Raw genomic sequence first — 12,744 nt, 5'->3', positions numbered from 1 at the left:
CAACAATGAGAGGCCTGCGTACAGCAAAAAAAAAAAAAAAAAAATCAATTGATTAATTTTACCTCTTAAGAAATTTATTCCTTATGTTAAATACATGTCATATGTGGGATATGATTATTATGAAGCCTTTTATCAAAATTACTTTTCTGTAGTTACATATGTTTATGTAACCTTGCCTATATCATAAGAGGTAGAACTAAAATGAAAATATATTTTTGACTTTACCTTATAATTCTGTGCTTTTTGACAATCTTTTATTTCATCATTACCATGCTTTGTATGTTATAGTTATTTAATATATTTTTTTAGAAAATTGAATCCAACTGCTTAGTCTTAAATAGAACTACTTAAGTTCATCAGGTTGAAGATATAAGTATACAGTAGGTATAGAATATTGTGTTTGGGGCATAGACTTTGTTATTATTGGAAGGGAGAGGTTACTGTCACAGAGGGAACTCTTGGGGTCGAGGTGAACAACCTTAGCTTCTCATCTCGGGTCTGCAGGGAAGAGCCCAGTAGCCTGATCATGGTGTTCCTTTGGCTTTGACTTTCTTCGTCTAAGATTAGGCACTTGGACTAGGTCATCTCAGGAGGGTGGGTAGTCCATGACCGTGTGAATGAGTTTGCTGACGAGGGGCAGAGGAAATGGGAGTAATGGAAACGTTCACAGCAGGGAAATTTTACATCTCTAGTGGAGGAACTTAGTTCTGCTTTTTTGAGAGTTGGAAGGGGTAATAACATTTAGGAAAAAATAATTCAAAAAGTTCCTTTCAAAATAATGAACTTAGTGAAAATATATAAAGCCTTTTTGTTGTTTCACAGTGTAAGTGTATATTAAGAAAATGTAGTTATAGCCAATGTTTCACCTTTATTTCAGTAAAACAGTCCTGAGATTTTGTTATGAGAGTACTTAGATCTGTTTATGGCAGTGATTTTTTGGGCATCCTACTCGGTTTCTAATTTTCATGAAAACGTGTGGGGAATCATCCCCCTAAATTGTTCTCATGATGCAGCTCTTGCTTGTGACACACCCTGACTCGAGACGTCCCACCACATGACTACTAAGACACCGGAGAGCCTAGGGTATCTGCTCATCTCAGCATCTCAGCAGCCTTCGCTGGTGTTCCTCCTGGCCTGCCTGGCGCTTGTCGCCCCTGGCTTGCAGCAGTGGTGACAGCAGCTTCCACGTGTCTTGTGTGACAGCCTTACCGTTATAACGCTTCTTGGCGTGGGGCAGGTGGGAGTGCAGATCCATTTTGGCGGGGGCACGAGTAGCCCACTTCAGAGGGAGGTCTTGGAGGTGATGAGGGATGGCCCAGGCATCCAGGGCTTCCTTGGCCTGGTGTCAGCCCTGTACCTCTTAGGCACATAGGATCCATCAGATGGTTCTAGGGCAACCAGCCAAAGACTTCAGGCCTCCATCCCCTTCACTGATGTGTTTAAAAGACAATTTGTGATCTTGGCACTGTGGGGCTATGTTTATCTTTTTGGATCAGTAACTTATTTCTGTCACGTTAGCTTTGGAAACAGTCTAAACTCTTTCTCTTCCTCTCGCTTTCCATCGTGCTGTATCAGGCCACTGTGCTGTCTCCCTCAGACTAGTATTCTCCTTCGTAACTGTTCCTGCTGCTTCTCTCAGCCTGCTGCAGTGCTGCTGGTCGCTCCCTAAAAAAAGCAGATTTGAGCCTAGAAGGTGTGTGATTGTAGCCTGCAGCAGCTGCTAAGACCTCGCAAATGTGCCATAGGGTCCTGAGGGCACACCCAGCCTTGCACATCACAGCCCTGTTTGTCCTTGCAAAATACCAAGTAATGGCCCCTGCCTCAAGCAAGGGTTGTTGTAAGGACTAAGTAAGTTGATACAGGTCAAGTGCTTGGAATATTACAGTATTCAACAATGATTAAAAATAAGAGAAGGAGGAAAATCTCATGATCTTTCCATGTGCAGTCTTTCTACAAATTAAAATCTTCAATATATTTATTTACCTCCGAAGAAATGTATTCCTTGTGTTAAATATGTCAGGCATAAGTTGACTGTTATGAAGCCTTTTATCAAAATTACCTTGTTTTCTGTACGCACATGCGTTTATGTGACTTTAGCTGTCATGAAAGTACTTGGCTCCTTGTAATCCCTTTGTTTACCATCTCCTAGAGTGTAGACTTCCCAGGGGTATGAATTTTGAATTCAGATGAATAAAAATTATTTTATTATAGGGATGACCTTGAAGCAGTAATTGCTTTCAAAGTCAGTCATTTGTAAACTTCCTTATTGATAACCCAGTCTCCTTGACATCCTTTTAACTGATCCCCGCATGTGAGTTTGTTGAGAACTTCCAGAGCACAGGATAAAGATTTGTGCCCCTTAGTGGTTAACTGAGCAGATTCCTGACCCCCTCATCTGATGATTACATTCTGGCCACACAGCCTCCCACTCACGTTGCACCTGAGCACGCTCTTGTCTTTGCTTGAAATGCTGTTCCTCCTTTCTGTGCCTGGCGGCAGCTAGTACCCATCTTGTCTCCTGGTGGGAGATCTTTGCTAACACTGTTCCTCCCTCCCCCAGGTGCCCATCCCAAGTTCACACACACACACACCCCCCCCCCCCCCGCCCCCAGCTCGCTGCTCAGACCTGATCTCAGCGCATCCAGAGCACATCCTTCATCCGGCCCTTACTCTGCGGTCTGTGTCCCGCTCACTAGATTTGAATTCCCTGGAGAAATTGTCCTTCCTAAATGACCTTTCAACCCCCGTGTAGAATTAAGCAGGACGCGGGTTCTGCTCTGACAGGAGTAGACCCAGAGCTTTATAAACTGAGACCAGGGGAAGGAAAGAAAACACCCTTCCTGCTTTACTACTGCTTCCCAACTCCCACCCCAGAGCAGCCGCCCTCAGCTCTGGACACTACTTTGTGGTCATGGTGGAGGAGGTAGATTCAGAATTGCCAGAAGATGGTTTGTGCAACTCAGAGAGGCATATTCCAGAATCACTGTGCTTTAATTTTGGCCATAACATTTATTGAAATTTCAAATGGCATGAAAAGGAAGGCAGGAGATTTTTGTCAAAAAAGGAAGCATTTTTAAAAGGTTAAGAAACCTTGCTCCACCCTCCACAGAGAGAGGCTGGCATTTTATTTGTTTATTTCTTTTGAGGCTAGTATTTTTCATATGATTAAGAGCAATAGTGTTAGGTTCACAATGAGTGTGGTAAGAGCTGGTTGTGGAAATTTTCACTAGCGTGTGATGTTTTGTTGACCAGAAGTGTTACAGAATTGTTGTAGTTTTAACATTGACGTTCAATTATTAAAAACTTCTGTTAAATCTTTTTTTTTTTTTTTAAACATATAAAGCCAAATCCAGTGGCGAGGTTGAGGCTGAGTGACAGGTGTCTTCAGTAGAAATAGTGCTTCAGTTTCAAAGCCATGTCTTCTGCAGACCTACTGGCCTTGCCTCTACTGCTCAGGAACTGGGCAAGCTCCCGAGTTTCACTGCAGAGTCGGGGCAGGGGCGGCGTGCTCGGGTTGGAGGTGAGGATGGACGGAGGCCCTCAGGCCCTGTGCACAGCACCTGGCCAGTGCCTGGCCGTATTGCCCAGTACCCGTAAAAGGCTTCTGAAGCCTTTGCACACAAGATCTCCCGCCAGACAGAAAGTCCAGGGAACATTAGAGCATGCAATACATGTTTCGTTAAGAGAGAGAAGGAGGAACAAATCAAAGACTGAGCTAGCTCTGAAAGTTTTCACACAAAACCTTCTGTAGCATTTTGTCTTCCATCCCTGGGAAAATAACACGGAATGGAAAAGAGGTACAAGCCAAAAACTCCAGTGTGGGGTTTCTTCTTGAAGTTTCTCCATTATGCATGCTTTGGTTTTCTGCATTCTGTTATTCATGTAGTGGCCAGTTCAAAGAGATGACATATTTATAAGGCCTCCCCCACCCTGCCCCCCGTAAAGGTGAGATGCAGCTAAAGTAAGATACCGCCTTCTTCAAGATGGATAAAGTGAGGTGGGGCTGGAGCAGCAGTACCAGAGGAGGAGAGAAATGGGGAAATGGGGTGAGAGAGCAACAAGGGTCCAGTGTGCAAGGCATGACTGTCAGCTGATAGGACGGATGTTCACCCGTGGTTTAAAGAGGCATGTTCCAGAAGCATGGTGCTTCTTTGGTTTAGCCACAACATTGTATTTATTTTGAAATTTCAAGTGGCATTTAAAGGAGATTTTTGTGTTTCTCGAAACAGGGTGGCATATGACACCAATTTCATTGCTTTATAGTCACACCTTGTATATTTCAGGGCCGATTTCATTAGCTGTTACTTAAGACTGCTTGAATGCTTTATGGTTATTTGGTCCAAATGAAGAGGAAATAGTACTTGCCTATTTTATCAAGATGCCATACCAGTTAACTGAAGGTGTGAAAGTACACATTATTCTTGTTAATAATATATACTCAAACCTTTTAATTTTATTAAGATAACATTTTCAAAGCTAGCAGGAAATCTATATGTGTGAAATGTTTATGCCTTTTGTAAATTTGATTCATTAAATGCCTTTTATTTCTACATTTTTTATGACACTAGGCAAATTGGCAAAAGACAAGTTAGCACAAAGAAAATTACGTTAACTCCTATGCCTAGCAAAAATAGGGAGTAAGATCTTTTTGCTGTGCTTAAACTGCTTCAAAGAGAACATGTAGGGCCTTGAGGCAGACAGACCCAGGCGTGAAGGCCAGTTCCTTCACTCTGACCCACAGCCTTGGGCAGGTGTTCAGCCGCCAGAGCTGTGGTTTCCTCGTGTGCTGAGCAGGGATGAAAATCACTAGCTCAAGAGCTGATGGGGGATTAAGTAGTCAGCACTCACCACTCGCCTGGAGGATGGAAGACACAGGAGTCCCTCTTGGCACATCTCCTTCAGACTCCTGGATCACCAGGTAAATTAAATGAGATGCCCTCCTGCGCCCAGTAGGGCGCCAGGCTCACACTCAGCCCAGCAGGGGTTTCTTTACCTCCCTCAAGGATGAATGTTTTCAGGATTACATCTTGTTTACTTTTTTGGGAAGTTTTCTCATTTTCATTTGTAAAGAATTTAAGAGAATGCTGTGCTTTGTGAAAAAAGTTAACACCTGAACAGTAGATAGAGGAGTTGGGTCACTTTTCCATGTTTCTAAACCCTGAAAGGCATCTCTTTTGCTTTACTTGTGTATTGCATGTTCTCACATAGATGGATGCCTTCTTTCCACCCAGTTGAAGTTTCTTTAGATCATAGCCACTTGCTTTCCTTCCATTTTATTTTTTAAATTTTATTTATTAATTTATTTTTGGCTGCGTTGGGTCTTTGTTGCTGCACGCAGGCCTCCTCTAGTTGCAGCGAGTGGGGGCTACTCTTTGTTGCGGTGCACAGGCTTCTCATTGTGGTGGCTTCTCTTGTTGCAGAGCATGGGCTCTAGGCGCGCGGGCTTCAGTAGTTGTGATATGCAGGCTCAGTAGTTGTGGCTCGCGGGCTCTAGAGTGCAGGCTCAGTAGCTGTGGCGCACTGGCTTAGTTGTTCTGCGGCATGTGGGATCTTCTCAGACCAGGGCTCGAACTCGTGTCCCGTGCATTGGTAGGCGGATTCTTAAACAACTGTGCCGCCAGAGAAGTCCCTCCTTCCATTTTAATATTGAGATCTGTCATGTCGACAGCTCCAGGTGGTCTTTATGTGGTCAGCACACAGTGGGGGGAAGATTTTTTCTTGCCCACTGAGTTTACTGGGCTGGTTTAAAATGTGAAGGGGAGGATAAACAACAAGGTCCTACTGTATAGCACAGGGAACTATACTCAGAATACTGTGATAAACCATAATGGAAAAGAATATGAAAAAAGAGGGCTTCCCTGGTGGTGCAGTGGTTAAGAATCCGCCTGCCAATGCAGGGGACACGGGTTCGAGCCCTGGTCCAGGAAGATCCCACATGCCATGGAGCAACTAATCCCGTGCACCACAACTACTGAGCCTGTGCTCTAGAGCCCGCGAGCCACAACTACTGAGCCCGCATGACGCAACTACTGAAGCCCACGCGCCTAGAGCCTGTGCTCTGCAACAAGAAAAGCCACCACAATGAGAAGCCCATGCGCCGCAACGAAGAGTAGCCCCCGCTTGCCGCAACTAGAGAAAGCTGCACACGGCAACAAAGAACCAAAAGCAGCCAAAAATTAATTAATTAACAACAGCAAAAAGAGTATGAAAAAAGAATGTCTATGTGTATAACTGAGTCACTTTGCTGTACAGCAGAGATTGACACAACATTGTACATCAACTCTACTTCAATAAAAAGAAAAATTGAAAAAAAAAGTGAAGGGAAGGCCCGTTAGACTTTTGTTACTGTTGTTTACCATGATACTAATACACATTCCTCTAAGCCTAAGAAAGGTGACTGTTCTTTAAAAGAAGGTTTGATTCTTTAAGAGACAGTTTTCGTCATGATTACTTTTCTCATCGGTGTTCTTGTTCACGCTTCTTCCTCCCCTGGAAAGCTTCCTTCCCCTGTTCCCACCCCTCCACCCCCTCCCAGTTTACCCTCTCCAGGTGTCAGTAGCCCTCATCTCAGATGTCATTAAGAGTCTCCTCTTCTATGGAGCTTTTTCTAAATCTCCCAAAGTTGGGTTGGCCATTCTTTCTCAGGGCTCCCCTGTTCCTTGTATACTTAGTTCTATCATAGCAGCCGTTACCTCTGCATTGACCTCCTTTATCTACATGCTCGTGTCTCTATCTGTGAAAATGCGAATAAGCTTGCTGAGGGCAGGAACCCCATCATGAGGTCCTGCCAGGCTCTGCCCGCCAGGCTGAGCATCCTACTTGGCCCGTATTAACGGCTTAGTAGATGCTGATGAATGAGTGATGTGTTAATCCCCAGTGTAAGGTCACGAGAAAGACAGCCACTTACACGGACACAGCAAAATACCTTCTGGGAATGTCAGGTTTCTGTCATTTTCTGCCTTTGGAGTGTAAACAACAGATCACCAGCAAACAGGGAAAGGATTCTTGGTGACAGGAGAGTAAGGACCACTAGCTTTAGGTGGACCTCGCTCAGTCTTTTATAGCACTGCTTTGTAAAACAAGGGAACAGACAGAACTGTGACTGTGCTGACGACAGGATGACTGACTCAGACCAACTACTAAGAAACCTGGCACATATATGTATACATACACATGCGTGTGTGTGTATATATATATATTTTTTTTTCTTTGAGACATTCTTGCAAAGAATTAATAAAATGTGTCCTTTCTTATAAAGGTGTGTTAGTTTGCTAGGGTTGCAGTAACAAAGTACCATGAACTGGGTGTCTTAAACAACAGAAATTTGTTTTCTCACAGTTCTAGATGCTAAAAGTACAAGATCAGAGTGTCAGCAGAGTTGGTTTCTTCTGAGGCCTCTCTCCTTGGCTTGTAGGTGGCTGTCTTCTCCCTGTGTCTTTGTGTTGTCTTCCCTCGGTGTCTTGTCTGTGTCCAAATTTCCTCTTCTTATAAGCATACCAGTCATATTGCATTAGGGCCCACCCTAATGACCTCATTTTAACTTAATTAACTCTCATCTCCAAATACGGTCACATTCTGAGGTGCCAGGGGCTAGGCCTTCAACATCTGAATTTGGTGGGGAGGGATGCGATTCTACCAGTAACAGTGTGGATTTTAACTGCTTAATATATATATGTAGGACAGTTTATTGACTAAGAATACATCAAGTGCTGTGTGTGAGGGTGTATATATCATACCATGTTTGTGTGTCAGACATACAGAAAGTCACCACTCTTAAAATAGGGGAGTTTAGTAACCTGGGTATGGCTACTTCTCTAAGCCATCAAAAGATTCTGTCCTCCTTATGTGGCAAGTATACAAGAAAGGGGGAAACATTACAGATATTAGCAGCTATTCCTCCAATTAAGAATAATGCCTTCTCTGTACAACAAGTTAAAGTATACATGCAATTTTGTTAAAATTAGTAATCTCTTTACATAACCTTACTCTTTACATAAGAGTAAGGTTAGACTTTACAAGTTTTATCTGAAAGGTTTTCTATAATATCTCTAAAGTTTGAGGAAGTACCCAGAAAGCTACATCAGATGCTGTGGTCAAGGGCAACTTGTGTTTTAATTGACTTGTGTAGGTGGTAAACCAAAGACTCTGGAAGAAGAACTACAAACTTGCATTTTGAAAACGGATTTTTCATTAGAATATGGCTTGTATACACAAGGAGAAGTACTAACTTGTTATTCCCATGGATAAGTTATAAGAAATGAATTTCCTACAAAGCTTAGAAATTCCTTGATTGTTTGAAATTTTCATCTGTAATATTTTAAAGAATATTTATTTTACATTTTGTTTTTTATGTTCTTCTCTGCTTTTAAAATCCAGCTCATGGTCTTTGGAATCTTTCTGTGCCTGGATGCATTTCTGTATGTGTTCACCCTGCTTCCTTTAAGAGTTTTCCTGGCGCTGTTCAGGCTCTTCACACTGCCTTGCTATGGCTTAAGGTAAGTTTAAGGTTATGAACTATTTTAAACATTTAAGTTATTTTTACTACTTGTAGTTGAGCTAAATAACCACTTGCATAGATTTTTTAGAATAGGGATAATCATTAAGTTTCTTTCACACTTTGGCCCTTAATGCATAAATGAATACTGTTTATCTTTTTAATGAATATTATATAATATGCTTATATAATATTTGTACATTTTATATGTACGTTTTTTTTTCCAAATGGTTTTGGACCAGAACTTTGCTTTGGCTAGTAAACAAATGTTAATAATGCAGGAGGCTGTGTAGAAGAACAGAAAAGGCCTAGCACTGAGAGTCAAGGACCAACCACATTGCCACTGTGCTAGCTCAGCCTGTGCTTTTATTTTCTTCAAGTCCCTTGGCCTCCTGGGCATCATCTGTAAAGTGAGGACCAGGTGCTAGGCTGGGAGGTGGGCGGCGGCTGGCATCAGAATCTCCTAGGGAGCTCTTAGTACAGGGTTCCTCCTCTGTCTCATTTGAGAGTCTCTGTCTTCATGGCCTAGCTAGCCTTAGTTACTGCTTACAGGTGAGATCCCCCTCTGATTTGTGAGAGGGGAAAGCTCTTGAAGACCATTGTCCTGGTGGGAAGGATCAGACAGTCTGGCCCAGCATAGATTAACTGACGAGTTATCAGCAACTTCTCTAAGCTTGTGTCCCCATCAGTAAAAAGGGGATGTTTAGAGCCAGCATCTGTTACCACAAAGACTGAGAGATGTGCAAAGAATACCTAGTGTAGTGCCTGGTTTGTAGTAGACAGGAATAAATACTAGTTTCCTTCCTTCCTTCTCTTCTAAAACTGGGAACAGGAAGATGAAAATGTAAAGCTTATGTGAATCTTATTGCTTTTTTGGTCTTGAGGTTAGAAATTTGGATTTTACAGGGTTTTTCTTTGGTTACATCAACATGCCTCTGCTCTGTGTGGTCACTCTCTGTAACATTATTACAGTGTTCTTAGCATAGTTGCCCAATTTACGTTTCTCACATGCGTCATTTTTCTAAATACGTTTCATTCCGAAAAAGTTGCAAAATACTGAAATGGACAATAATATGTGAAACTTTATTTAACTATAAAGTAGGTGACTCTTCCATGGTATATTAAATATATGAATAATAACATTGTCATCAGTAACCATGGAAACTGAGTTATAAAATTATTGATCAACATACAGAATTATATGTTCATTTTTTTTTAAGACTAAAGTCATGGAAGAGTCTCTTTTAAAGTAATAAGCAAGCATATACTTGATATTTAGTATGTACTGAATAACACATAACAGTCCTTTTAAAAATGGCCTTAATCAGTCTTAATAAGGAAGAAATCCCTCCAGTGTAAACTGGAAGAATTTATCAATCATGATGATCATACTGTGATAAGAGTAAAAGCTCTTCTTTGCAAGATGGCATGGGGTAGATTATAAGAATTAAGATCACGTCATTGTTATATGTGATACTTCATATTCTATAATCTTCCTCTCCTTCCAGAATGAAAGAATTATGTTATATATTTTATTAATTTCTTGTTAATCAAACGGGAGTATCTTTTTTAGGAATTTACCGTCAACTTTAAGGTATTCAAGTACGTGCTTTATGCCTTTGGGAGAATTTTTAAGAAGACTTTATTCGTATCAGCAAACCTTTTTTTTTTCAGACATTTGTAGCATGGTACTCCAATATTCAGAAAGCCTAACCTTGTATACTATCACTATTCCTTTATCACTGTTGGGAGCTCAATAGAATCATGGTTATTTCAGTTACCTTTTCAGAAGACCAAGAAAAAAAATCTAAGACATTACTAAATGGAAGTCTTCATGTGTGATTGCATAACAAGAATAGACGCATGGAAAGTTGGATAAAGCCCAGGTGAGGCTATCTGGCATAAAATAGCTCGTGTCTACACTATAAGCTAGATTATTTTTTAGTTATTCTTTGATCAACAATGTGAGGCAAGTTCGTGCTCTAGCTGTCTTTAAGCGAATGGCTTTTAAAGACAGAGCATGTTCTCCGTGGCTGTTGGCACTATGAGATATAGCATTAAAAGGATGTGTAACCTAAAATCAACAAGAGCCATCTTGTTGTTACACAGGTATCTAAACTGTGTCCCTTGTCACTTGGGGAGCAAGGCACCAAAGTAGCATTAGAGAAGTCTTTCAGTGTTTGTTCTAAAAACTGGGAGAGGTGTTGCAGAGAGCTGGGAAGACTTCATCCCTCTACTCCTTGTTGGCTTTAGTGTGAGTGGTCAATGGTCCCTAGAGCCAACCTTTTCTAGGTATTTTAAGGGGGGTTTTTTTGGCATAAAAAGTAAAGGTGATAACTTTCGTATATTACTTTAAAATACTTTTCAATCTAAATTAATTTGAATAACATTTTAAAACAGAATTCAAGTCCGTTCTATTTTCAAGTTTTTATGGCCAAACTGACACTAGAGAGCAGCCCATCACACTACAGTGAAGACTCCGCTAAGTTTTCCTGGGCAAACAGTTCTTGCTATTTCTGTAGTTTGGATCAACTGAAAAATTACATTTTATGCCATCACTAATAAATATGTGTATATATAACGTGAAGTGCAGTTAAAATTATATAACAGAACTTCAGCACTTTAAATACTCTGTGAGTGTAGGCAGATTATACAGAATATGAAGATACTGCCTTCCTGTCTTAGTGCCTTAAGTATACTTTATCAGAATTAGCAAAACTATTGTTAATATTAAGTCTAAGACCTTTCAGATATTTTAGGAATATAAAAATACATTTTATTTTTACAAAATTATTAATCAGCCAAGTTTTGTTATCTTATAGCTTTTCTTCCAGCATTCTCTACTTCCATTCAAGATTATTTGATTTGTCTTGCCTGTAGCTGTATCATGTCCCATCTTTTTAAGCAAACAAAAAGTGCTCTTTCCTTCAGTCTGACTTTATTTTTTCAAAGAGGTAAGAAGAAATTAAAGAGACCAGCAAAGAGGTTAATTGCATTCTTTTTTCTTTTTCTCACTCTCCTGTATTTTAGTTTTCTTTCTGTTAAAAAAAAAAAAGAAAATTACTATTGATATCTTCCTAGTCTCTTAGTTGTTTGAAATTATTCCCCAAAAGCCGGGTGGGGGAGTGGGAAGGGATATTTGTCAAAGTAATCAAGATGCTGACATGAAAACAGCAACAGTTTGCAGGCTCTGGTGCTGTGGTTTCAGTGTCACATCACAGCAGAGTACTATTATTGCCCTCTTTTCAGAAATGGGATTGGTGTTCTCACCTCTTCTACGTGCAGAGTTGTATCTGGTACAGCATTTGTGAGAGGCTTCCGAAAGCTGACAGCCTCCCGGGTTTTCTGCTTTAGAATTGATTTTTTAAACCTATTTCTAAATCTTCTGCAGACTTGCCGTGGGTTTTGGTTTGGGGGTGTTTGTCAGTACTGACAAACTAAATAGACTTTCTGCCTTTCACTAAATAGACTTTCTGCCTTTCACTAAGCCTGAATCTGCAGCCCTTAAGAAACCAGCCTTTATCGTGATTGCTCCCCTGGTGGACATTTTGCCAGCTTTTGACCCTGTTAAAATATTTTTCATTTTGAGATGTTGGCAGGGTAATTTTCTTGACTCGATAGTTGTGTGTGTGTTATCTGCAAAGGGTGTACTGCTTGCATAAAAAGTTTACACCTGTCCTTAGTAATTTCAAGAATATTTAGGTGAAAACTGTTGCTAATGAATTTACAGTCTTGAAAAGTCTTTGCCCTTAACTATTTTGTTGTAGACTGAAATAAAGAAATACATCCGGATTCTTTAAAAGCCAACGGATTTATGTATGTCTTCCCTCTTTCTCAGGATAGTATAATTTTTTAAAAACATTTGAGAAACTTCCTGAATTAGGATAATTTTTTTAATGATGAGGACATGAAAATCAGAATTAAGTTTTGATTTATTATATGACATATCTTTGTTTCTTGGAAGAATGAAAGTATTTTGTTTTTTAGAAAAGTAGACTGCTCTATATTATGCTAAAGAGGTATCCAACATTATTTTTTCCAAATTTACTTATAGAATAAATAAATAATAACCAGTTGTATGTGTGTTTTTAATTCACCTGGCATTTTTTCTGGATCCTTTTTCCTCCTCCAGCCTGTGGCTTCATTTTGTGTTGTAGAAGCCTCAGTCACATTTGAGTTAAAAGTTGAGGGAGATTGTAGAGAAAAGCAATACTATCTGGTGCCAGGAACTGATAGTTTTGAAAACTTTG

The 12,744-nt window shown here is 40.5% G+C and overlaps 1 protein-coding gene across 1 annotated transcript in view; it reads left to right on the top strand.

Moving 5' to 3' along the window:
• TAPT1 (transmembrane anterior posterior transformation 1) overlaps positions 1-12,744 on the top strand; it is a 64,622-nt gene that overhangs the window by 18,495 nt on the left and 33,383 nt on the right. Inside the window, exon 3 of the mRNA XM_079919079.1 lies at positions 8,377-8,495. Coding sequence (XP_079775205.1) covers positions 8,377-8,495 — 119 coding nt within the window. The remainder of the gene's footprint in view (positions 1-8,376; positions 8,496-12,744) is intronic.

This window comes from Stenella coeruleoalba (assembly GCF_951394435.1).
Source record: "Stenella coeruleoalba genome assembly, chromosome: 4".
In the NCBI taxonomy this organism is placed as follows: domain Eukaryota; kingdom Metazoa; phylum Chordata; class Mammalia; order Artiodactyla; family Delphinidae; genus Stenella; species Stenella coeruleoalba.
Note: the sequence above shows the minus strand (reverse complement) of the source record. Positions and strands in the feature narration are given on the sequence as shown.